The sequence below is a fragment of the Hyperolius riggenbachi genome, chromosome 9 (assembly GCF_040937935.1).
Source record: "Hyperolius riggenbachi isolate aHypRig1 chromosome 9, aHypRig1.pri, whole genome shotgun sequence".
NCBI classification, from domain to species: domain Eukaryota; kingdom Metazoa; phylum Chordata; class Amphibia; order Anura; family Hyperoliidae; genus Hyperolius; species Hyperolius riggenbachi.
In genome coordinates, this window is record NC_090654.1 from 73,403,366 (window position 1) to 73,431,358 (window position 27,993).

The 27,993-nt window shown below is 44.9% G+C and overlaps 1 protein-coding gene across 13 annotated transcripts in view; it reads left to right on the top strand.

Moving 5' to 3' along the window:
- Positions 1-27,993, top strand: part of GRIP2 (glutamate receptor interacting protein 2) — a 627,309-nt gene that overhangs the window by 475,267 nt on the left and 124,049 nt on the right. For all 13 annotated transcript variants that reach the window (XM_068253049.1, XM_068253055.1, XM_068253054.1 and 10 more), the window contains exons 7-10: positions 2,152-2,297; positions 7,178-7,325; positions 24,996-25,165; positions 26,654-26,779. In XM_068253049.1, coding sequence (XP_068109150.1) covers positions 2,152-2,297; positions 7,178-7,325; positions 24,996-25,165; positions 26,654-26,779 — 590 coding nt within the window. The remainder of the gene's footprint in view (positions 1-2,151; positions 2,298-7,177; positions 7,326-24,995; positions 25,166-26,653; positions 26,780-27,993) is intronic.

Genomic DNA, 27,993 nt, shown 5'->3' on the forward strand with positions numbered 1-27,993 from the left:
GCCAAAAGGGAGGCTCTTTAGCCCTCACTTCCTGTGGCGGAAATAGGAAGTGCACAGAAGTGTATTATCAAAATACACTTCCCCGCATCAATCAATTTAACTAATTTGCATTCCACGGTTTTTACCTCTTACGATTCCTTTTATTTTTGATACTTTAGCAGTGTCGTTTTGATACAGCAGTAACTTCTTAATTACTTATGCCATTTTAGTGATATATATATATCTTGTTTTTTTCAGTACAATCTAGGCTTTCTTTGGGTAATATTTTTCTCCCAAATCTATTTTATTTTATAGTCACTTTATAGGGAAAAAATTAAGCATAAATGCAGAAAATCTTTTTTTTTTTTTTCACCCTTTCTAATTTTTACATGACATGTCCCATAGCTATAAAACACTTTAGATTTTTTTTTTAACTTTTCAAACTTTGCCACGGGTGATTACTGATAACGCACTGTTGTCATTGTGGTAAATGTGATACTTCCGGTGAATCGCATCGCATCGCGGTAGGTATGCAAGGCTCGATAGGTTTTCATTCAAATTAGTTGCTGGCAGTGGATATAGTAAGCGGCACTGCACACCACAGCCCCATTCCGATGCTCATGGCTGAGGCAGATGTCTTGTAAACAATGTAGAGAATGCCGGGCACTGAGTAAAAAACTTTAGGCTTCATTTATCCCATAGGACAGAAGTATGCAAAAGACAAACGTTACCGTACAGTGGGGGCACAAGTGAGGGTCTATGGTTGAAAGAATTAGAGGCAGAGGACCAACACGGCAGCCAGGCAGCTGGTATTACTTAAAAGGAGATAAATATGGCAGCCTCAATATTATTCTCACCTCGGGTTCCCTTTAAAAGTGCAACGCAAAGACAGAGGCCCCAAGTTTTGGTGACCCTTTCCCCAGAAAATTCACATAATTGTGCAGGTTTTCTCAAGAAAATACACGTAATGTGAGCAGATTTGAACAAAAAACATGTTCAATGACCCCAATATGCACAATCGTTATCAGATATGGCCCCAATATGCACAATCGTTATCAGATATGACCCCAATATGCACAATCGTTATCAGATATGACCCCAATATGCACAATCGTTATCAGATATGACCCCAATATGCACAATCGTTATCTGATATGACCCCAATATGCACAATCGTTACCAGATATGACCCCAGTATGCACAATCGTTATCAGATATGACCCCAATATGCACAATCGTTATCAGATATGACCCCAATATGCACAATCGTTATCAGATATGACCCCAATATGCACAATCGTTATCAGATATGACCCCAATATGCACAATCCTAATCAGATATGACCCCAATATGCACAATCCTTATCAGATATGACCCCAATATGCACAACCGTTATCAGATATGACCCCAATATGCACAACCGTTATCAGATATGACCCCAATATGCACAACCGTTATCAGATATGACCCCAATATGCACAATTCTTAGCAGATATGACCCTAATGTGCACAACCGTTATCAGATATGACCCCAATATGCACAATCCTTCTCAGATATGACCCCAATATGCACAATCCTTATCAGATATGACCCCAATATGTACAATCCTCAGCAGATCTGACCCCAATATGCACAATGCTCAGCAGTTCTGACCCCAATCAGCAGCACCACCTGAAAAAGAAAAGAAAAACCCATTTACTCACCTAGTCAGAAGACCTCCTGTGCCGACCTCCTCCTCTTCCGACCTCCTCCTCTTCCGACCTTCTTGTGGCGTGCAGCTCAGCTCCCACGATCCTCTTCCTTCCTGCAGCAGCCTGCATTACCCGGCGAGCAGGGCTACGGGAAAATGGCCGCCCGAAGCCCTGCACGGCAGACTCCAAGTCTGCAGAGCACGGCTTCGGGCGGCCATCTTACGGTAGCCCTGCCTGCTGTTCCGGGCTGCCGCTGTGAACTGACTCGGCGTCTCTTAGACGCCTGAAGTCAGTTCACACCATGGGGTGCTTTGACAAATTTAGGGGGTGCTTGAGCACCCCCCTGGCGCCGCCACTGATTGCCTGGTTAGCATCCTTATTACCTGTTTACCAGATAAAAATAAAGAATTGGTTTTTGATTTTATGCCCGACAGTTACTCTTTAACAACTTTATAAATGTAATCTTTTCTCCCCCTCAGGGAAGGAACACTGAAAGTTGGGGATCGGATCCTGTGTGTAGATGGAATCTCCCTTCACAACGTGCCCCTCGCAGATGCCCTTACCATCCTCCGGCAGTGCAGCCAGGAGGCCGTCTTCCAGATCGAGTACGATGTTTCCCTTATGGGTAAGAGTCGGCCTTGTGACTTTGCTTCCTGCCTGGCCACTAGCCACCCCTGCCCCAAATGTAAATTAAAGTCCATCCTCCCCGTATGCTGTAAAAACTCACCTGTCCCACTTCGGTGACTCTCGAGCTCCTATGCCGCCCCCCTGTGTCTGCTGTCTCACCAAGAGCGTGTATCACTTGGTGCATGTGTGACGCCTCACACTCACATGCTTGGTGTGCCACACAAGGGTGATGGCCGAGGAGGTCTGGAGTTGCGTCAGTGGGGCAGGTGAGATTTTAAAACCCTACACGCAGGCATGGGAGGGGATATTTACACATTGGGGCCAGGCAGGTGGTTTCCATCATTCGCTGCGATATTGAACGTCATTGCCACTGCACGTGCATTTGAGGACTTTCAAGTGAGATCTTTCCATCATGTCTGCTCGATGCATTAAACCGATTCCGATAGATCAGGCATGCTTGTTGCGGCAACGATTTTCATCTAAATTGATACAATTATCCAATTAGACAGTCGATCGGGACAAAAAATTGTTAGATGTATGTATGTTAATCACTGACCAATTTTTCCACCTCCATGTAGTTTGAGGGTTTACATACAAAATATGCCCATAGTATTCCATATCATGAACGGAGGCCTGGACAGTAGGTCTTCAGCAGGTGAGTAAATGTTTTTTTATTTATTAGCAGGTGTATTTTCTGCCGCATGATTGTGTTTCCTGGTCAAATCTGCCACATGATTGCACATATTTTCTGGTCAAATCTGCCACATGATTGCACGTATTTTCTGGTCAAATCTGCCACATGATTGCACATATTTTCTGGTCAAATCTGCCACATGATTGCACGTATTTTCTGGTCAAATCTGCCACATGATTGCACGTATTTTCTGGACACATCTGCTACATGATTGCACATATTATAGTTAGCTCTGCCCTAATCCGGCCATGGCCACGCCCATTTTTTGCCGCGACGTGCCGCAGGTTATAGTCACACCCATTTTTTGCCACTACCCCAGAAGTTGGTCCAGCACTTGCATAGCACCCCCCCCAAAAAAAATCCTGGAGCCGCCATTGTTGCCAGGCATGGGTGCCCCCATTATAGCCAGGCATGGGTGCCCCAGGGTCGCAGCGCATGAGGGAGAGCATTGGACACCCACAGCGGCGAGGGGCAATCCCCCCTCCCTCACCTCGGGCTCTCCCCGCAGCGCTACCCCCTCCAGCATTAATCAGCGGCAGCAGTGGGGCAGGAACGAGGAACGCGGACAGACCTCTTCCATGCATTCCATGCGCCAGAGGTCCGGTCTCTGTAAGAGCCTCACGGTACTTCCTGATAAACAGGAAGTAGCGTCAGACACTTGCTGAGAAGAACTTCCGTTGCATGGAACGTGGAAGTATATCCGCATTCCGTGTTCCTGCCCTCTGCTGCTGCGCCAATTGATGCTGGAGGGAGAGCCTGAGGTGAGGGAGAGAGGAATTGGGCCCCCCTCCCTGCCGCTGTAGGTGGCCAATGCTCACCCCTCCTGCCCCCAAAAAATAGCCCTAAGTGCCCCCCCCCCTCCCTGCAGCTGCACCCCTTGCAGCCCCTATTGTTACTCCACTGCATGGAGGTGGTAAAATTGGTCAGTGTCTGGCCTTTGAACGTGTGTACCAGACTTTAAACTTGGCGAGAATTTTCAAGCCTTCCAAGTTGATTATCTGATTGCATTCGACCTAAAAACAATCTCAATGAATCAATTCTCCTGAAGATTTTTCAAAGATGCAATTATGTAATTCAATTTATAAAGCCTTGCGTATACCTTAATTTGTGATTGGCCAATAATTGGCCAATTTCATCACCTCCATGTAGCATGAGGGTCAACAGATTTTTAATGCTTTGAATATTTATGCAATTCCTGCTAGATTTGGTACAGCAGGCAAAGGGTGTATGACAGTACACCTGATTGGCTGACTGGCACCTGCTGACCAGATAAAGGTAGGAAATTGCTTTATCTGGGAGTGAGCACATTGTGTGTTTTGCTACCTATACAGGAAGCATGTATACCTGGCTACCTACTTACCTATACAGAGGGTGTTTTTTTTGTTTTGTTTTTATCGCAGCTATAACGTGCAGTGCAATTCTGTCAGGTGCTGTGCAATCATTCCAAATGGGGGGTGCATCCTCACAAGCTTCCCTCAGGCATCAAAAAGTCTAAAACCAGCCCTGCTCCCATACAACATGGAGGCAGTGGTAAAAGTGGTCAGTGATTGGTCAAAAAAATTGAAAGCCTTGACCAGGCTGTACATGATATGATGTTTTTGTTCTTTCATTTTTTTCAGTTAATATGAAGTTTCATCCCACTTTAAAGGCATAAGGGCAACACCCTTAACATAGGAAACCAGTGTTTGAAGAATAAGAACTCCTTTAGCGCGACTCCCTAATACTCCAGAATGGCCTCCTCAGCTCGCTCTAAGTCTTAGAGAAAAACGCTATACAAATGTTGGCTTTTAATGTCATTTCTCATTTCTCCTTTGGAAACGAGGCACAGACCAATAGAACCCCAACCAGCTCCACTCCTTGCCGGTGGAATGACATCTGCCAGCAGGGACCGGATGCCAATGTTTTGATGGACCTCCCTAGGAGTTGTACGGCGAGCTGCCGCGCTGCAAGGCACAGCCACTCTGCTTTCACCCTATGTGTCAGATTAATTGATTGGAGCAGATTCAGCTCTATTCTCTGGCTGTATCTGGAAAACATGTAACCCCTTCATGGCTACACTGATGACAAACTTGCTCAATTGTTTCTACTTGATATACAAGCAACGTCTTGATATACAAGCAAATACAAGCAGGGCCGGCCCTAGACTTTTTGCCGCCTGAGGAAAAAATGATTGCTGCCGCCCTTCCTGCAGCGCCGTCCACTTACAATACAGTGGGCGGCGTTGCAGGAAGTGACGTCAGTGGAGCGCACGCTGGATCGAGGAAGAGGTGAGTCCTCCCCGCCCACTGCCTCTTACGAGTTGCGCTTCTTATCTATTTAAGGCTGGAGGGGAGCGGAGGACGGGGGACCCAGGCGAGGGAGGGGGGGTCCGACCCCCCTCCCCGCCGCTAGGCCCAATACCCCCGTCCTGCCCGCTACCCCTCCAGCTGGGCGGCCGGCTCCCCGCACCCACCGATGGGTGGATGCCGCCCCTAGAAATTTGCCGCCTGAGGCAAATGTTTCACCCCGCCTCATGAGCGGGCCGGCCCTGAATACAAGTATACATGCATCACGTCATGACAACTTAGCTGACCGCTCTTCTCCCTTTGGGGATGCCGGATTATGCTTAATTGTACCTAATCTGAGTGTAGAGACTGTGCAAAGTAACATTTCCATGAAACCCTCAAAAGTAACTGTCACAAGCCACACACACAAAAAAAAAGGATGGGGCGAGCCAACAGATGGCAATGATTCTGTTAGTTATAGTGAACGTATTGTTTACATTTTTATTTTATATTATTTTACTATAACTGTGTTTGGATTGTGGAACAAATCAACTGGGTTTACATTAATTCTTATGAGGAAATTGGCTTTGATATGAGAGTGCTTTGGATTACAAGCATGCTTCCGAACAAATTATGCTTGCAAACCAAGGTTCCACTATATACAGTGTATATTCTGAAGGTCTGAACTCTGTCATCTAATCCAGGCCTTTAGCGCCACACCAGGGCTTTAGCTACAAATCATGGGGTTCACATCCATTTTCTCAAAATCTAAAAGGTCTATTTGAACAATTTTTTTCCTCTTCTTCCCTCTCTTCTGCTTAACATACCCTGAAAATGTGGTGTTTTTAGCACCTATCGGGGCTTTGCTATTGACCTCTAAAGGCAGCGGCAAACCACATATCAGTAATTCAGATTTTCCGAATTTTACATTACAGTCAATGGCCACCGACTTTAGTGGTTAACCACTTAAGGACCGGCCAGTTTTTCTGTGATCTGTGCTGGGTGGGCTCTTCAGCCCCCAGCACAGATCAGGTTGCAGGCAGGGCGATCAGACTTCCCCACCTTTCTTCCCACTAGGGGGATGTCCTGTTGGAGGGGTCTTCTGATCACCGCCTGTTTGTGCCTTGCAGGGGGCACCTCAAAGCCCCCCTTTGCAGCGCTATTCCCCCCCCTCCTCTCCTTCCTTCTCTCCCTCCCCTCCTCACTATAGGCGGTACAGGACAGCGATCCGTCCTGTACCGCCTCAGATAGGCTTCAGCCTATCAGATGGCGGCGATCCCCGGCCAATCAGAGGCCGGGGATTGCCGATCTCCTTTACGGCGCTTCTGTGGTAGCAACGCCATACAATGTAAACACCGGGGATTACGTCCCCGGGTGTTTACATTTAGCCTGCGAGCCGCGATCTGAGGGTCGCAGGCTGTTCACGGAGCCCGCCACCGTGAACTCACAGGAAACGGCCGTTTCCATAGAAACACAGTTGCGACCAGCCGCCGCCTATCGGCGTTGGCTGGTCGTTAAGTGGTTAATAGCGAAGCCCCCGTAGGTGCTAGAAACACCACATTTTCAGGGTATTTTAAGCAGAAGAGTGGGATGAAGAGGAAAACAAATCTTTGAAAAAGACCTTGTAGCATTTGAGAAAATGAGTGTTAAAGTCGGCAGAAATTTCTACGAAAATGTCTGCGATTTTCGCAAAAATCTGCCTACCGCAATTGTATTACCGATTTCCAAATTTCAATGCGTAAATTGCATTCCTGCGGAATCCGAACGAGCATCCCTACTACACTGGGTGCAAGGTGAACTAAATGACGGTACTTCAAGTGTATAGATAACATTAGCAAATGACTGTGAGTCATGCCATATATTGCTACAGCAAAACTGATCAGCCTGTCTCCCTTTTCCCCCATGATCCTCTTCTCCTAGACACTGTGACAAATGCATCAGGACCCCTACTGGTGGAAATTGCCAGGACGCCGGGATCCACGCTGGGCATCTCCCTGAGCATCGGCACACACCGGAACAAGCAGGTGATCATCATCGACAAGGTGAAGCCTGCCAGCGTGGTGGACAGGTGAGGGGTCACTATAATATATACTGTATCTGACATTAGAAACAAGGGCCCATATGTAATTCACTTTTTCTCCTAGGTGATATTTTCAATAAAATGCCATTTAAACCACCAGCAAGCAAGGAAATACCCCCCAAAAATTTCTGATTGCAAAGTGCTAAAGATGATTTAAAAAGAAGTTGAAAAATTATCTCCTAGGAAAAAAAAGGAGAAAAGGTTCATTGCATACGGGCCCTCACCCTTACTGGAGGGATCTTATAATTTAGAGAATTAAGGTGGCCACAAGTGTTACAATCTTTCTGTTTGATTTTACCCTAATTTGATAAAAACAATCAATTGTACTGAAAAATTGAAAGTTTTTTTTATTAAGAAATCTAATCAAATTTTCTGTTTTCTCGATTTTTTGTGATTGTATGGGTTGGAAAATTCAGAACAACTTTACCAAGAATTGTATGGTGTGTGATGGATTTTCAAATTGTATTCAATCAAAATAAATTGTATGTAGTTATTCATTCCGCATTCCGAACTTGGATATTTGGATATACAACAAAAAGGATGGAATTATGAAAGTATATGCTGTATATACGTATATTGAAAAGACGGAAGAGTATGTTATAGTATTTATTGTGAAAATAATATACACTGTGTGGGAATTGTGTGTGTGTGTGTGTGTGGGGGGGGGGGGGGGGGGACAGCCAAACTCCACATGCTCCTTCTGGCACTCTTTTCTTTAGTGTCGCCCCTTCCTTTCTACATTTCCTCCTGTTTTGGGTCAGGTGATGAATTTTTACTTTTGAACAAAATTTTGCTACCATTCGTAGTTTTTTTTTTTATTTCTGAATCTTTATCCCTACTTAAAGTGTACCCATGGATTAAGGGAACAAAGATGCTTGTGTAAGAAGAGGGAAGCCTCTGGATCTGGCAGAGGCTTTCCACGTCCTCCTGGACCCCACCGTTGCAGCACAGGGACCTCCGAAAGAAATCCAAAAAGAGCAGATTCCTGTTTTTGTATTTTGCAAAAGTTACACTGCTTTTTACAAAACTTTTTTATGCATAAATTTAATTGAAAATGTTTTGCTTAAGATAAAGCATTAACCTTTTGCCGACCGCGTCACGCTGATGGGCGTGGCCGTGGCGGCAGCCCCAGGACCGCCTAACGCCAATTGGCGTAAAGTCATGGGGCCAGCTAATGCAGGAGATCGCACGCAGGCTGCGCGCGCATCTCCTGCTTGGGGGGCGGAGCTCCGCCCCGCCTTTAGTCTCCGAGCGGCTGTTGCCGCTCGGGAGACTGTTAGACGGCGAGATCGCCGTCTATTTCTGTGTACAGCGCTGCGATCGGCTGCAGCGCTGTACTGGGGACAGCCGTGTCACATGGCTGTCCCCCTGGGGGACAAGAGAGCGATCGGCTCTCATAGGCAGAAGCCTATGACAGCCGATCGCCGTAATTGGCTGGCTGCGGGGAGGGAGGTAACTTATTTAAACAAACAGTGATTTTTAAATAAAAATCACGAACAATAATATTTATATAAAAAAAATAAACATGGGGGGGGGGGGGCGATCAGACCCCACCAACAGAGAACTCTGTTGGTTGAAAGAAAAGGGGGGAAGATCACTTGTGTGATGTGTTGTGCGGCCCTGCAGTTTGGCCTTAAAGCTGCAGTGGCCATTTCAGCAAAAAAAGGCCTGGTCGTTTGGGGGGTCTTCAAGAGGTTAAAGGGAACCCGAGGTGAAAGTGACATGGAGGCTGCCATATTTATTTCCTTGTAAACAATACCAGTTGCTTGGCAGTCCTGTTAATCTTCTGACATACTTAGTGTCTGAGTCAAAACCCTAAAACAAGCATTCTAGGCTAATCCAGTAAAACCTGAGTCAACCGAGTCAGAGTACCTGATCTGCATATGCTTTTTTTAGGGCCAATTGCTAAAAGTATTAGAGACAAAAGATCAGGAGGACTGCCAGGCAACTAATATTGTTTAAAGGACAGCTAAAGTGAGAACAATAATACCAGTTGCCTGGCAGCCCTGCTGATCTATTTGGCTGCAGTAGTGTCTGAATCACACCAGAAACAAACATGCAGCTAATCTTGTTAGATCTGACAATAATGTCAGGAACACCTGATTTGCTGCATGCTTGTTCAGGGTCTATGGCTGAAAGTATTAGAGGCAGAGGATCAGCAGGGCAGTTCAGTAACTGGTGTTGCTTAAAAGGAAATAAATATGGCAGCCTCCATATCCTTCTCATTACAGTTGTCCTTTAAAGACCCTGGCGTTCTATTAAGATCAGGTTTCTTTATAGGAGGATCGATTTAAATCAAGTGAAGCCACAAAATAGCGATCTGTTTCCAGAATTTTTGTTTCACACTTTATTATATTCACAAAAAAATATTTTTCTTCTTCAAAAAGGTAGAAAAATTCTTTGTAAAGCAGCAGAAAAATTTGTGGTACAGACATAAAACGCAATACAAAAAGCAGATCATAGACACAGTGTGCTTTGTTTGATAAATAAAGGTAATTTTAGTTCAGGCGACGACACTAGTCCGTTTCGGGTAAGATAATTCTCTATGCTTTGTAAAGGCTTGACGAAGGGTCAATAACCCGAAACGGACTAGTGTCGTCGCCTGAACTAAAATTACCTTTATTCATCAAACAAAGCACACTGTGTCTATGATCTGCTTTTTGTATTGCTTTTTAGCCCAGTAGGGCCTGAGCGGCACCCTCTGGCGGTACTGGACGAGCTAAGCTCGTCCAGACCGCTAAGGAAGTTAAAAGGATAAATATGGCAGCCTCCATATCACTCTCACTACCTTTTAACTACTTACTGCACCTTGTGCAGTATATTCACGGCCCGGCAAAACTTCACTTGAAGTACTAGGACCGTGAATATAAGTCTACACTACAGGGGCAGGTGGCCGCAGCACGCTCTGTCATCGCCCGTTAGCGGAGAGATGAATGAAGGCGAACGCAGTTCCCATTCATTGATCTAAATCCGTGATTCATTGAACGCTGGCATCTATTACATGTCTGCGTTATTGTATCTTCCGGGTGTTTCACTGCCACGCATTATTTCCGATTCATGTCCTTACGTACGCGAATCGGAAATAATGAGGACATTTTGTGACCAAATAGTAAAACTACATCAAAACACATTTTATTTAAGAAAAATATCTACACTTACATCTAAAATTAACTATATAAAAATTATTTGCATCTCATTGATCATCCCTACTCTTGACTTCCTCAGTCTGCACACCTGCCACAGCAGTTGCACGGGGCTCCTTCTCTCCATGCTGGATTTTCCATTTATTTTAGATTATAGCACGTTCAGCAGGAGATCAGGAGCATCTGCAGGTGGCCAAGGCACCCTCAGATTCCAGGATGAGCAGGAGTGCAGCCAACAGCTGAGATGGGTAATCATTCAACTATGGAACAATTTGTAAAGGTGTACAGAGGCGCCACAAGGATAAAATATGCTAAAATCGTATAAAACGTTCAGAAGGCGGTGGTGGACCAGCCACTCCAAAACAGACACGACACTGTCGATTGAGGTAGCCACAATTTATTCACATACTCCTAGAAACAACTGGCAATGCGTTGCGCGGGTATATTCCCGCTTCCTCAGGCAACAACAAATAGGAGCACACACAGTACAGTCTCAAGGTCACGATAAGCGTGGCGTTTATTGTGACCTTGAGACTGTACTGTGGTGTGTGTGCTCCTATTTGTTGTTGCCTGAGGAAGCGGGAATATACCCACGAAACGCGTTGCTAGTTTGTAGGAGTATGTGAATAAATTGTGACTACCTCAATCGACAGTGGCGTGTCTGTTTTTGAGTGGCTGGTCCACCACCGCCTCCTGAACGTTTTATACGATTTTAGCATATTTTATCCTTGTGGCGCCTCTGTACACCTTTACAAATCAAGATATCCACTCATGGTAGGAAGGGTGGTACACCCTCTTTTTCCTCTATCCACAGAGTGCGACCTCTTAGTCCTGAGTGGGGACAGGCCTAATCTCCCCACCCGCCTTTACAGTGGTTGCTTTAAGGGCAACCCTGGTTTGTAAGTATAATACTTACTTTTCATTATTCCCTTCCTGTTCCAATACTTACTACACTATATTGGGCTCTCGTTTTTTTTCTTTATAACTATGGAACAATGAACATGACAATATGAAAGTCACATCAGCAATAGAAATACCCGTCTGAATTTTTTTTTAAATAGATGTTTTATTAAATCAAAAGTGGCTGCCATGCAAATGTGCACACTGGCTGAAACTACACCGTAGTTTTTCTCAGATCCCAGTACCACAGGAGATCAGATGTGTGAAGAATTCAGGCTGCCCCTTGTTGTTTGGAAGAACAGATTATTTTCAGAATTTCTTTTATAGTTAATATTTACAAAAATTTGCCGGAATACTTTTCTGTTTGCTTCAGAACCGATTAGTAAGGTCAATTCTAAGCAGTATGCTAACTGATGGCCGGGGTTGCTTTATGCTTATGGTAATGCTGCCCCTCGTGGTCTCGCATAGACTTCTCCCATGGCCCCCGCACATTGTGTAGCTCAGCTGCCTTGTAATAACTCACCTGTATCAGCTGCTCCATCCTGTGCTTTGCCTTCAGCCCTGCTGCCTGTGTCTCCTCCATCCAGCACATGTTATGTGTAAATAACATGCACAGGGTCATAGAGGCAGGCAGCGTGGCTGAAGAGGGAGCACGGGATGGAGCTACTGCAGGGACAGGTGAGTTATTACAAGGCAGCTGGGTAGGGGTGTAACTACATCAGGCCCCTCTGCAGTTATTTGTTGGTGGACACCCCCCTTGGACCAGAACAGAGACATACCAGCAGAATCAATCATTAAAGTGAACCTGCGGACTAAAAATCTACACAGCAGAACTGAAAAGGCTTGGTGTTTCTTTAACAGTTTCACAGCATCAGAACTTTGTTTTTCTTACCAAAGCATCATTTTTAGCTGCATTTTTATCTAAGCTCCACCCATCAAAGAAAAAAGGCCCAGGCTTTTTTTCCCTGATGCTGTGTAGAGCATGATGGAATTTCCTATGTTGTTATTCACGTTGCCTAGCAACTGGGAGAGGTGCTCAGGACACAGGACAGTTGGAACTGTGTCTCATGCTCCCTGTCACCTCCTTTCAACTAAAAAGATGGCTGCCATCATGAAATCAAACATTTGCCTGTTCTTTTAAAACAGGGTGGGTAAGAGAATATATTACCTATCAATTTTAATTAACATAACTAATGTAAATTAATGACAGTATGTTTGTTTAGGCTGAAGTTCCTCTTTAACCTCCCTGGCGGTACAATAAATCCGCCAGGGGGGCAGCGCAGCACTTTTTAATTTTTAATTTTTTTTAAAGCATGTAGCTAGCCTAGTGCTAGCTACATGCTTCCCCCCTCCCTTCGCTATCCCTCCCACCCCTCCGATCGCCACCGGCGCTTTTACCCTGCAGAGAATCCTGTTCTGAACGGGATTCCCTGTATGGGCTTCCCCGTCGCTATGGCGACGATCGTGATGACGTCACCGAAATCATCGACGTTGTGACGTCAGCGGGTGTTCCGATCCGCCCCTCAGCGCTGCCTGGCACTGATTGGCCAGGCAGCGTAAGGGGTCTGGGGGGGGGCAGCGCGGCGGAGATCGTTGTGCACACGCAGCTAGCAAAGTGCTAGCTGCGTGTAGCAAAGAAAAAATTATGTAAATCGGCCCAGCAGGGCCTGAGCGGCACCCTCCGGCGGCTTATCCCGTGTCACACACGGGGTTACCGCCAAGGAGGTTAAAGAAATTAAAAGTGTTGCCCAAGAATGTCTCACAAAGCTACGGATGCCATGTTCCAACAAGCTATTCAGTCAACTATTCAGACATTTAAAAAAAAAATCACCAGGATTGCACTTTTATTTAGCTTTCCTGTATGACAAGAAGACACCCAGCACTAGGGGAAGAGGGAAACAAAGGTGAATGAAGGAGGCTGGTGCACATCAAGAAGGCTTCTGAGCGTTTTTCAAATCGACAGTGATTTGGAAAGCACTTGGCTAATGTTACCCTATGAGGGTGTTCTCACAGCAGTGTTGTGATTTTTTTCAAAATCACAAACACACTGCATGTAGCATTTTTTGGAGCGATTCATTAAAAAATCGCTCTGAAAATCGTTTCACGAAATTGCACTCACAAATTGCTAGCGATTGCTATTGTGATTTTGGCGTTTTACTAGCCCAGTGAGAGGAGGGGTGGAGAGAAATTGAGAATAGCCTGAGATGGAGCAGAGCGCTCATCTGCATTGCAGTCTCACATCACACAGAGGCTACTTGCCTGTAATAGGACTCCTGTCCCTGCTGATCTCTCAAACAAGTCAGAAAGCAGCTCTCCTGGAGTCTAGGGACTGTCAAAAACGTTTCAACTTGTATAACACCTTATCCACACATGCAGTCATTATAACATTGGGAAGAGACCAGACAGATTTTTGCCCACGGACCCTCCAGGCAAGCTCTGCATCATGCTGTGTATATTTATCAGCTTACCTATCCTCTAATTGCACTTTTATCAGCTAGCCCAGTGTTTCACATTGCCTTACAACAACAAACCTGAATACACCAGACAGGCCCTAAATCACTGAATAAATGGCGGCCTGGGGGGAGATTGCCCCTTTTCCCCCCTGGCCAGTGTGCGCCTTCCTGCCACTGCAGCTGAGCTGAACATGCAGGCGTATGGGAGCAGTCAGAAAGACCACCTGGGGGGCCCAGCAGAGGTCAGAGGCCCCGGGGCAATTGCCCCATTTGCCTCTATGGTAGTGCCGGCTCTGCTGATGGCATATAGAATGGGAGAGGTGGCTCCAGCTGTAGTCAGGTGCTGAATCAAGAAGTACACAACCATGCAGAAGAGGTGTTTTTGTTTAACCACTTGCCGACCGCCCACAGCCCATGGGCGGCGGCAAAGTGGATGCCCTAAGGACCGCAATACGCCTTAGGGCGTTGCGTCCTTTTCCTATGCCGGGGGAGCGATCGCGTCATTGATGACGCGCGCTTCCCCCGGCAACTGGCTCCGCCCACCCGCCGTAACATCCCGCCGGCCATACGGAAGCGCCGGCGGGATGTTAACCCCGCGATCGCCGCTACAAAGTGTATAATACACTTTGTAATGTATACAAAGTGTATTATACAGGCTGCCTCCTGCCCTGGTGGTCCCAGTGTCGGAGGGACCACCAGGGCAGGCTGCAGCCACCCTAGTCTGCACCCAAACACACTGATCTGCCCCCCCCCCGCCCACTGATCGCCCACAGCACCCCTCAGACCCCCCCTGCCCACCCCCCAGACCCCTGTTTGCACCCAATCACCCCCCTAATAACCCATCAATCACTCCCTGTCACTATCTATCAACGCTATTTTTTTTTTATCTCCCCCCTGCCCCCTGCCCCCTCCTGATCACCCCCCCACCCCTCAGATTCTCCCCAGGACCCCCCCCCAGACCCCCCCCCCGTGTACTGTATGCATCTATCCCCCCTGATAACCTGTCAATCACCTGTCAATCACCCATCAATCACCCATCAATCACCCCCTGTCACTGCCACCCAACAATCAGCCCCTAACCTGCCCCTTGCGGGCAATCTGATCACCCACCCACACCAATAGATCGCCCGCAGATCCGACATCAGATCACCTCCCAAATCCATTGTTTACATCTATTCTCTCCTCTAAACACCCACTAATTACCCATCAATCACCCATCAATCACCCCCTATCACCACCTGTCACTTTTACCTATCAGATCAGACCCTAATCTGCCCCTTGCGGGCACCCAATCACCCGCCAACACGCTGAGATTGCCCTCTGACCCCCCCTTATCAATTCGCCAGTGCATTCATTACATCTGTTCTTCCCTGTAATAACCCACTGATCACCTGTCAATCACCTGCCAATCACTTATCACCCATCAATCACCCCCTGTCACCCCCTGTCACTGCCACCCATCAATCAGCCCCTAACCTGCCCCTTGCGGGCAATCTGATCACCCACCCACACCAATAGATCGCCCGCAGATCCGACATCAGATCACCTCCCAAATCCATTGTTTACATCTATTCTCTCCTCTAAACACCCACTAATTACCCATCAATCACCCCCTATCACCACCTGTCACTGTTACCTATCAGATCAGACCCTAATCTGCCCCTTGCGGGCACCCAATCACCCGCCCACACGCTCAGATTGCCCTCAGACCCCCCCTCCCCCCCTTATCAATTCGCCAGTGCATTAATTACATCTGGTCTTCCCTGTAATAATCCACTGATCACCTGTCAATCACCTGCCAATCACCTATCACCCATCAATCACCCCCTGTCACCCCCTGTCACTGCCACCCATCAATCAGCCCCTAACCTGCCCCTTGCGGGCAATTTGATCACCCACCCACACCAATAGATCGCCCGCAGATCCGACATCAGATCACCTCCCAAATCCATTGTTTACATCTATTCTCTCCTCTAAACACCCACTAATTACCCATCAATAACCCCCTATCACCACCTGTCACTTTTACCTATCAGATCAGACCCTAATCTGCCCCTTGCGGGCACCCAATCACCCGCCAACACGCTCAGATTGCCCTCTGACCCCCCCTTATCAATTTGCCAGTGCATTAATTACATCTGTTCTTCCCTGTAATAACCCACTGATCACCTGTCAATCACCTGCCAATCACCTATCACCCATCAATCACCCCCTGTCACCCCCTGTCATTGCCACCCATTAATCAGCCCCTAACCTGCCCCTTGCGGGCAATTTGATCACCCACCCACACCAATAGATCGCCCGCAGATCCGACATCAGATCACCTCCCAAATCCATTGTTTACATCTATTCTCTCCTCTAAACACCCACTAATTACCCATCAATCACCCCCTATCACCACCTGTCACTTTTACCTATCAGATCAGACCCTAATCTGCCCCTTGCGGGCACCCAATCACCCGCCAACACGCTCAGATTGCCCTCTGACCCCCCCTTATCAATTCGCCAGTGCATTAATTACATCTGTTCTTCCCTGTAATAACCCACTGATCACCTGTCAATCACCTGCCAATCACCTATCACCCATCAATCACCCCCTGTCACTGCCACCCATCAATCAGCCCCTAACCTGCCCCTTGCGGGCAATCTGATCACCCACCCACACCATCCGATCGCCTGCAGACCCGCAGTCAGATCACCTCCCAAGTGCATTGCATCTGTTCTCTCCTCTAAACACCCACTAATTACCCATCAATCACCCCCTGTCACTGCTACCCATCAGATTAGACCCCCATCTGCCCCTAGGGCACCCAATCACCCGCCCACACCCTCAGACCCCAGCCCTGATCACCTCGCCGTTGCATTACTTGCATCTATTCCCCCCACTAATCACACCTTGAGACACCCATCAATCACCTCCTGTCACTACCTGTCACCCCCTAGCACACCTACCCATCAGATCAGGCCCTAATTTGCCCCGTGTGGGCTCCTGATCACTCGGCCAAACCCTCAGATACCCCTCAGACCCCCTTCCGATCACCTCCCCAGTGCATTGAGTGCATCTATTTTCCCCTCTAATCACCCCCTGAGACCCCCATCAATCACCTCCTGTCACCCCCCCTAGCACTCCTATCCATCAGATCAGGCCCAATACAACCTGTCATCTAAAAGGCCACCCTGCTTATGACCGGTTCCACAAAATTCGGCCCCTCATAGACCACCTGTCATCAAAATTTGCAGATGCTTATACCCCTGAACAGTCATTTTGAGACATTTGGTTTCCAGACTACTCACGGTTTTGGGCCCGTAAAATGCCAGGGCGGTATAGGAACCCCACAAGTGACCCCATTTTAGAAAAAAGACACCCCAAGGTATTCTGTTAGGTGTATGACGAGTTCATAGAAGATTTTATTTTTTGTCAAAAGTTAGCGGAAATTGATTTTTATTGGGTTTTTTTCACAAAGTGTCATTTTTCACTAACTTGTGACTAAAAATAAAATCTTCGATGACCTCGCCATACACCTAATGGAATACCTTGGGGTGTCTTCTTTCTAAAATGGGGTCACTTGTGGGGTTCCTATACTGCCCTGGCATTTTAGGGGCCCTAAACCGTGAGGAGTAGTCTAGAAAACAAATGCCTCAAAATGATCTATGAATAGGACGTTGGGCCCCTTAGCGCACCTAGGCTGCAAAAAAAGTGTCACACATGTGGTATCGCCGTACTCAGGAGAAGTAGTATAATGTGTTTTGGGGTGTATTTTTACACATACCCATGCTGGGTGGGAGAAATCTCTCTGTAAATGGACAATTGTGTGTAAAAAAAATCAAACAATTGTCATGTACAGAGATATTTCTACCACCCAGCATGGGTATGTGTAAAAATACACCACAAAACACATTATACTACTTCTCCTGAGTACGGCGGTACCACATGTGTGGCACTTTTTTACACCCTAAGTGCGCTAAGGGGCCCAAAGTCCAATGAGTACCTTTAGGATTTCACAGGTCATTTTGCGACATTTAGTTTCAAGACTACTCCTCGCGGTTTAGGGCCCCTAAAATTCCAGGGCAGTATAGGAACCCCACAAATGACCCCATTCTAGAAAGGAGACACCCAAAGGTATTCCGTTAGGAGTATGGTGAGTTCATAGAAGATTTTATTTTTTGTCACAAGTTAGCGGAATATGACACTTTGTGAAGAAAAACAATTCAAATCAATTTCCGCTAACTTGTGGCAAAAAATAAAATCTTCTATGAACTCACCATACTCCTAACGGAATACCTTGGGGTGTCTTCTTTGTAAAATGGGGTCATTAGTGGGGTTCCTATACTGCCCTGGCATTTTAGGGGCCCTAAACCGTGAGGAGTAGTCTTGAAACAAAAATGACCTGTGAAATCCTAAAGGTACTCATTGGACTTTGGGCCCTTTAGCGCAGTTAGGGTGCAAAAAAGTGCCACACATGTGGTATTGCCGTACTCGGGAGAAGTAGTATAATGTGTTTTGGGGTGTATTTTTACACATACCCATGCTGGGTGGGAGAAATACCTCTGTAAATGACAATCTTTTGATTTTTTTACACACAATTGTCCATTTACAGAGTTATTTCTCCCACACAGCATGGGTATGTGTAAAAATACACCCCAAAACACATTGTACTACTTCTCCCGAGTACGGCGATACCACATGTGTGGCACTTTTTTGCACCCTAACTGCGCTAAAGGGCCCAAAGTCCAATGAGTACCTTTAGGATTTCACAGGTCATTTTGAGAAATTTCGTTTCAAGACTACTCCTCACGGTTTAGGTCCCCTTAAATGCCAGGGCAGTATAGGAACCCCACAAATGACCCCATTTTAGAAAGAAGACACCCCAAGGTATTCCGTTAGTAGTATGGCGAGTTCATAGAAGATTTTATTTTTTGTCACAAGTTAGCGGAAATTGATTTTAATTGTGTTTTTTCACAAAGTGTCATTTTCCGCTAACTTTTGACAAAAAATAAAATCTTCTATGAACTCACCATACTCCTAACGGAATACCTTGGGGTGTCTTCTTTCTAAAATGGGGTCATTTGTGGGGTTCCTATACTGCCCTGGCATTTTAGGGGCCCTAAACCGTGAGGAGTAGTCTTGAAACGAAATTTCTCAAAATGACCTGTGAAATCCTAAAGGTACTCATTGGACTTTGGGCCCTTTAGCGCAGTTAGGGTGCAAAAAAGTGCCACACATGTGGTATTGCCGTACTCAGGAGAAGTAGTATAATGTGTTTTGTGGTGTATTTTTACACATACCCATGCTGAGTGGGAGAAAGATCTCTGTAAATGAACAATTGTGTGTAAAAAAAATTAACAAATTGTCATTTACAGAGATATTTCTCCCACCCAGCATGGGTATGTGTAAAAATACACCCCAAAACACATTATACTACTTCTCCTGAGTACGGCAATACCACATGTGTGGCACTTTTTTGCAACCTAACTGCGCTAAGGGGTCCAAAGTCCAATGAGCACCTTTAGGCTTTACAGGGGTGCTTACAATTTAGCACCCCCCAAAATGTCAGGACAGTAAACACACCCCACAAATGACCCCATTTTGGAAAGTAGACCCTTCAAGGTATTCAGAGAGGGGCATGGTGAGTCCGTGGCAGATTTCATTTTTTTTTGTCGCAAGTTAGAAGAAATGGAAACTTTTTTTTTTTTTTTTTTTTTCTCACAAAGTGTCATTTTCCGCTTACTTGTGACAAAAAATAATATCTTCTATGAACTCACTATGCCTCTCAGTGAATACTTTGGGATGTCTTCTTTCCAAAATGGGGTCATTTGGGGGGTATTTATACTAGCCTGGAATTCTAGCCCCTCATGAAACATGACAGGGGGTCAGAAAAGTCAGAGATGCTTGAAAATGGGAAAATTCACTTTTTGCACCATAGTTTGTAAACGCTATAACTTTTACCCAAACCAATAAATATACACTGAATGGGTTTTTTTTATCAAAAACATGTTTGTCCACATTTTTCGCGCTGCATGTATACAGAAATTTTACTTTATTTGAAAAATGTCAGCACAGAAAGTTAAAAAAATCATTTTTTTGCCAAAATTCATGTCTTTTTTGATGAATATAATAAAAAGTAAAAATCGCAGGAGCAATCAAATAGCACCAAAAGAAAGCTTTATTAGTGACAAGAAAAGGAGCCAAAATTCATTTAGGTGGTAGGTTGTATGAGCGAGCAATAAACTGTGAAAGCTGCAGTGGTCTGAATGGAAAAAAAGTGGCCGGTCCTTAAGGGGTAGAAAGCCCTAGGTCCTCAAGTGGTTAAGCTGGCCATACAGTGTTCAGCTCTTTCATTTGAGCCGTTATTTGATTTGGTAAAAATATCAAGGCCCATATCCTATTAACTTTTTTACAACTAGATGCAGAAAATCCCCATTATCTAGAACTCAGGCAACTAACGGGGACTGTACTTTAAAGGTTGGGGGTGGGGGGTTTGCAGGTCAAAAAGTACTTGAGTGTTCAGCACTATCACTAATCACTAATCAAATTTTCCTGTAGCTCCTAGGCCTTTCCAGCATCCGTGCACGGGTGTCATCTGACCCGATGCAGGTCAGGTGACACGCCGGGAGTCGTTATACGGAGGGCGCCAAAAGGAGCAACAAGAAGGTTAAAACATGGTGCCATTATGGGGTAGTATCTGTACTTTTTTGTCCACTTGCTCAAGCGACCGGTCGGTGAGTACATGTATCCGGCATCAGGTGATTGCCACCTGTGCTCGATACTGGGGACTTTGCTGTATTTTCAATCCAAACTAATAAATACCTTTGAAGCTCTGAGCATGCAAGAAAATACTCAAAATAAGTTTGATATTACTTTTCTTAGGTACATTTTTAGTACTTTTTCAGTTGCTAAGTGTTGAAAAGTTATTTTTTAGGAAGAATAGAAATGATCTCCTGGGAGGAAATGTAGGAGAAAACATTGTTTGGATACGGGCTCAAGTCTACAACAGAGTAGTACATGTTCTATCAATCTTTTGATTTTTATAGTGATTGGAAGAAGATCTTTTATGCCTGTTTTTTGGAGGATTGATATAGCTACAGCTACAGCAGTTAGATCGATATTAGACAAGATTTGGGCTGAAATCTTGTCTAAGGCCTGGAACCCACTACATAGTGCTACCGCTAATCGCAAGCGCTAGCGTTTTTATTGAACATTTTGTAAGCGATTTCATGAGCGGTTTCTGGCGATTGTGGTAGCGATTTTAAAAAGTGTAAGGTTTTTGACAGCGATGTGTAGCAATTTGAGATTAGCGTTTTTAATTCTGATTGGTTCTTTCAATTAATTGTCATTTTTTTACAGTGTGCAGTAATTTAAAAACACTACCAAATCGCTCTGTGTAGGTTTTGATGAGCGATTAAGTCAGAGTTTATATAGTTTACATTGCAGAAACACAAAACGCAAACTCTCAAAAATGCTGCTTGTCCTGTGTTTGCGATTTTGGTAATCGCAATCTCTCCAGTGGAATTTGGCCCCTCCATTAACTTTAGCTGAGTGGGTTCCAGCCCCAATGTTGAACAGTGACATGTGTGCACAGTGATAAATTAGTAAACAGATTAATATGTGTTAAGGTGGCCATACACAGTACAATAAAAGGATCTGATTTTAAAGTAATTAGATAAATAAAGACAATTGGTTGCCCCAAAAAATCAAAAGTTTTTTTGTTTTTTTTTATTCAAAAAATCCGATTGGGTTGCCCATTGTTTTCAATATAAATCAATTGGGAGTGGTGGATTTTTCTGATCAATTTTCATGGAAATTGATTGGTTTAGAGTAGATTGTCTATTTATGTATACGGTAGAACCAAGCAATTTCTTCAGAATTTTCAATTTTTTTTTTTTTTTCATAATTGGGTAAAAATTGAACATAGGTGTGTGGTACATTGGTCAGGTTTTTTTTAAATGTTACAATCAATCAGAATAATTAATTGCAATGCTTGAGTTGAAAAGGGCCACAATAATAAAATAAAATGATTTACTTTTATCGCAATTCAATAAAAAATGATTAATTGTATAGAATTTTTTTTTTTTTAAAGAGTAATGCTGCATACACACTTGCGATAAAAGTCTCTGGAAAAGGCAAGATCACAGACCAATTATACCCCATTCCATGTAGTATGAGAGCCATACCTTCACAGTCTATTCTATGGAGCTGCACTCCCCATCAGATAAAATCTTTGCAAGATGCTGCACACAAAGATGCCCGTACACATTCAAAAGATCATTATCTGCAAAAGATCTGTTCCTGCAAAAGATCCATTCCATGCAAAATGCATTATAGTCTATGAGATCTGCAGATCATCATACACACCTTGTTTAGCAGGCAATCATCTGCAGATCAGATCCACCAGGATGGATTTTCAGATCTGCAGATGATTGCCAGATATGCAGATGAAGTCTGTTAAACAAGGTGTGTATGAGGATCTGCAGATCTCATAGACTATGAATGCATTTTGCAGGAATGGATCAATTGCAGGAAGAGATCTTTTGCAGATAATGATCTTTTGAATGTGTACGGGCATCTTTGTGTGCAGCATCTTGCAAAGATTTTTTTCTGATGGGGAGTTCAGCTCCATAGAATAGACTGTGTAGGTATGGCTCTCATACTACATGGAATGGGGTAAAATTGGTCTGTGATCTTGCCTTTTCCAGAGACTTTTATCTCAAGTGTGTATGCAGCATAACTGTCAGGCTGCAAAAGCTAATTTAAACCTCTATTCTCCTGTGTTAAACAGTTTAGAAGGAAGCCAAAAAGGCAATACTGAAGTTAAAAATCTCTCTTACTTTTGATGTGTGCTGAACAGCAAGGCTGTTATTCCCAAGCTCTGTAAGTAGGACGAGAGGCCGCATAACATACTGCAAAGCATTCTGGGGCTACTTCTCCCCACCTTGGGTCCTCCCCTCGGCTGCTAGTGAGAAGTTACAGGCTCAAGTTACAGCAGCTTGTAACGCAGCCCAGCTCACAGCACTGAAAAAAATCACAGGGCAGAGTATATTGCATGAGTCCGCTATTGTTCCTAGCCACATGGCTAATTAATATTCACTGCACAGTAGTGTTGTCCATTAGGATCTTTTTTGTGAGTGGAATCATCAGGAAGCAGGGAGGACATGACAACACAATTGGCTTTATAGGAGACAGACAAACATGGAACCTGCCATGAGCTGTCAGGAGCATCATTCTCTGCAAATACTATATAAAAATTCTGTGAAATCCAAACGTGGACAGTGAAATGCATATGTAATATAAGCACAGCCAATCTTTAGCTACTGATATATGTGTTTTTTTCTCTGAGACCTTATACCTAACAGCTCCTCTTTAAATTCATTCAAGAAATGGGAATTTTACCATATTGTTTTGATAAAAGATGGTCAGGATTTTTCTGCTCAGTTTTTATGAAAAGTAAATAGTGTAAGGTAAATAGTCAATTTTTTTTAATATAAAGACCCAAGTATTTTTTTTCAGCGTTTCTATTTTTTTTCATAATTAAGGAAAAATTAAACACGTGTGTATTTGAAATGTTACGGTCAATCAAAAAAAAAAGTTCGGTAATTCTTCTCGAATTTAGGAAATTAAAAAATTAAGGTGGCCACACGTCATATAGTTTTTTAAATTTCTTTGGAATTCAAGAATTACAATCAGTTTTTCTGATTGAGATTACATTTGACAAATCTGACCATTGTACCACCACTTTGGTCGCATTCACAGTGGGATGTTGCGGTGCTGCGTTATAAACTCTTATAACGCAGCTTACCGCACTGCAATGCTAATCCTATGGGATGTTCACAGTGGATGTTAGCGTTGCATTGTAATGTGTAGCGTTATGGTAACTCACTGCTTACAGTGTGTAACCTAAACGCACATGTTACCAGGTACAGGAAAGCATACTTTTCATTGCCTGTATGCTTTCCTGTACCTACTGTATGCGACGGTAACGCATCGTTAATGTGCGTTACCACCTTTTTTTTTTTGCGTTGCATTGTAATGCGTTGTGACTTTAACGTCACATTACAACGCAACGTCCCACTGTGAATGTGACCTTTAACACATACTGTCCTTGACTTGTAATATCTATACTATTTGTCCTTGTATTGTTTTGTGAGTGTCTGGTAAGCAACTGGCAAGTCAATTTCCTTGTAAGAGCAAACTTTTTGGCCAAATAAATTTATTTTGATTCTGTTTTCCCCCGATTATAAAAGAAAGGATTGAAACCGCTGAAAAAATTGCTTGGGTCTATACATTAAGAAATTGACAATGTACATAAAAATTGATCAGAAATTCTCCAATTCTCCAAAGTGAAATTTGATCAGATTTCTCAAAGTAATTAAAAAAAGATTTTCGTAAAATTGGATCATTGTATTGTATTAATCTTTTAGCAATCTTTTAACTAATCTGTCACTAAATGGAACAGTGTGTGTGTCCAGCTTTTGTTTCCAGCTGAAATGTAGTCAAATTTGGACGTTACCTTTTTGGGTCATTGGCTGTTTGTCTGATCTGACAGTTATTGGCTTGTGCACATGTCAGAGGCGATAGTAACAGAGTAGACAGCTGTAAGTTGAGTTCTCTGTGGTGAAACGTGGATAAATGATTTACTTTCGGACAATACTGGATATGGACATAATAGTATTATAAACAGTTTTTGGTTTGTGCTTTTAAAGTGTTTTAAGCTATAAAACTTATAACAGTTTTATACAATACTGTAACATATGAAGGGAACCCGAGCTGAAGCTCGGATTCAAAAAGAGATGTTTACCTAAAGAGTGAAGCCTCAGGATTCTGTTGTGGCTTCCTTCCGTGTTCCCATGTCCCCCTTACTAGGCAAGGCCCCCCTCCACATCGGGGCCACGCTACTCTCCTGTTATAAGCGCGGGCAGTAGCTGAGCATGCGCGACGGGGGACATCAGAGCACTGAGGGAAGCCTCAATAGGATCCTGAGGCTTCCCTCTCTTTAGGTAAGTATTTCATTTTGTAAAAATATGTAAAATAAAAACTATTGTATATTTTGTACATGAAGACAACTTTATATCTCTAAAACGTTGGAACTCGATTTTTTTGTAAGTAAGGGACTGTCTGTAATTTCAAAGCCTCCATAATGGGTCCTCTCCATTCCTCTTATAAACAGGTGTGGAGCACTGCATCCTGGGGACCACATCCTATCCATTGATGGCACAAGTACAGAGCACTGCACGGTCATGGAGGCCACACAGCTCCTGGCCAGCACCATGGACAACGTAAAGCTGGAGATCCTGCCAGCCCACCACAGCCGCCTGTCTCTGAGGCCTCCCGAGAGCGGTCAGTGGATGCCTGTTTGCCCCCCTCCCTTCCGGAGTGATGTGATGGGATCTATAGCGGGAGGCGGGTCTAGGTGAAGGTCGAGCCTGGCTGCCTGCAGTCAGTATGCAGAGGAAAGTCTCTCTTCATCTGAAGTATCTCATCCGTGAAGGGTTGTTATCTGACAGGGCAAGGTTGGAGCAGAGCAGTATAGCTGCACAGGCTGAAATGTATAGAGAGCTGAGTAACTCTTTCCTACCCTGCAATGTGTGGGGAACTGAGAATCATCTAGTCTTCAGAATACAGGGAGCTGTGAAGACCTCTGCCAGTGGAGAGAGAGAAACAAAGTCTTCACATACACTAATAATGCAAGCAGCAAAAGATATGAAAGCCCAAGTATCTACAAGGAAGAGCCCAGAGGTGACAGAGGTTTAGCCGCAGTAGTTGTCATTATTCTTCAGTTGTACACGAATTGGCCACAACTTTAGTGTTAGGCAGAGGAGCTGTTGGTGGTAGGTGTGGAGAAGGGCCAGTTAGTGTTAGTCAGAGGAGTTGGTTACTGTTAGGTGTGGGGAGGGGGATGTTAGTGCTATGCAGAGGAGTGATTAGTGGTAGGTGTGGAAAGGTGGAGGTAAGTGTTAGGCAGAGGAGAGGTTAGTGGTAGGTGTGGAGATGAAGGGGTTAGTGTCAGGCATTCACAGGGGGGAGGTTAGTGTGAGGAGGGAATGGTGAGTGGCAAGATATTACAGATATTATAGTTTTTGTTAATATCTCAATTTGACAAGCAACAGTTCTACATGTACCCCCTAAGAGCTGTATGCAAGCTGGGTAAAAAGTACCATAGATATGCTGTAAACCAGCAGCTCTGGAAGCCTGCTCGAAGACGCAAAGGAATTACTGCCCCCTACTGACCTAAGTGAAGAGTTTTAAACTAGCGTTTTGATTTTGGACCGATACCGTAATTAACAACCTGAAATATCTTTCTGTTACAAAGGCAATTCCGCACTTCCTGGCTGGTGTAATTCCTCTCTGCATATACTGTAAAGTAACCAAGAAATTTACAGGATAGTTTAAAGTGTACCTGAGATGGGTGTTTATAAAGAAAATATACATACCTGGAGCTTCCTCCTACCCCCTCCAGCCTGATCGCTCCCTCCCTGTCCTCCTCGGCCTCTCCGTTCGCCCCCAACTGGCCCTGAAAAATCCTCCAGTCGGGGCCATTCGGCACAGTCCGCTTACCTCTCATGGGCCCGGCGACATGAACGCGATGGGATTACACACGGCTGGGCCATGCATGCACAGTTGGCCTCGGACCGGAGGACTTACCGGGGCCAATTGTAGGTGAATGGAGGGGATGGCATGGAAGCAGTCAGGCCGGAGGGGGCTGGAGCAAGCCCCAGGTATGTACAGTATATTTTCTTTATAATCCCCCATCTCCGGTTCCCTTTAAGATCCTTTGAAATGTCACTGTGTTTGTTTTCAATCCAATGGACTTCTCATTGTTTCCAGTCAAGGTGCAGAAGAGTGACCACCACCACTGCTGGGACCCCTGCGTTAACTACTGCCACACTCACCTCCCCGGCCACTGCAAAACCCCCACCTGGAATCCCACCACCAACCAAGACTACTGCAAGTGTGAGTGCGCTGCCAGCTTACCCGTCACCTGTGTCACATTATAATGGAGTCCCATCTTGTGATGAACACAATGTAAAGTTATGCTTCAAGCCTTATTGAAATGATTTATAGCCAGGAAATGTAATTGGCTGATTGGGCATCATTAATTTAAAGGACCACTTTTGTGAAAAACTGTAAAAATGTAAAATACGTGTAAACACATACAAATAACAAGTTTCTTCCAGAGTAAAATGTGCCTTAAATTACTTTTCTCCTATGTTGCTGTCACTTACAGTAGCTAGTCGAAATCTGACAGAACTGACATGTTTGGGACTAGTCCATCTCATGGGGGATTTTTTGTAGTTTGTTTTTTACAATAGCAATCCCTACAAAGATGCCAGCTCCCCACCTGTTTTCACACTATTTTGGCAGTTGGTCAGAGCAATTGCCATTCTCTAAGGGCGCGTTTCCACTTGAGCGGAAACCGCCGTGAATCCGCAGAATTTCCCCGCAGGCGAATAGTACGGGGAAACTCTGCCATAGGGAGTAATGGGAACGCCGGATGAATCGCTACCGCTAGCGAGTCGGCCGGCTTTTCCATCCGAATCGGCGCGGGAGGCTGCGGATCCCATAGCCGTGCATGGCACGGCTGATGGGATTCGTCTGCTTTCCCCGCAGACCTGGAAAAGCCGGCTCGCGTCTTGCAGACGCACGCCGCTCTAGTGGAATCGCGCCCTGAGTGTTTTTGAAATAAAGGAAACCCTGAGAATCCGCCATGAGGAGATGGGTTACTCCAAAACATGTCAGTTCTGTCAGATTTCTACTACCCTCTGTAAGTGACAGCAACATAGGAGAAATGTAATTTATAGCTCATTTTACTCAGGGAGAAATGTACTTCTAAAGGCTCGTACACTTGCCGTACTAAAGGCATTCGTCGTCACCTCCCGCTGGGCGGGTTTTCAGCAGACAGTACAGCGTGTGTACAGTCTGTCAGCGGACTGATAAGGCTGTTTCTGAACGATCCGCCGGGCCGATCGCTCAGAAACAGCCTTATCAGTCCGCCCACAGACTGTACACACGCTGTACTGTCTGCTGAAAACGCGCCTGGTGGGAGGTGACGACGGATTGTTGTTGCCTTCAGTATGGCGTGTGTACGAGCCTTTAGTTGTCTGTGTTTACATTAATTTTACAATTTGAGCGATAGTGGTCCTTCAATATGCATTAGGCCTACAAAA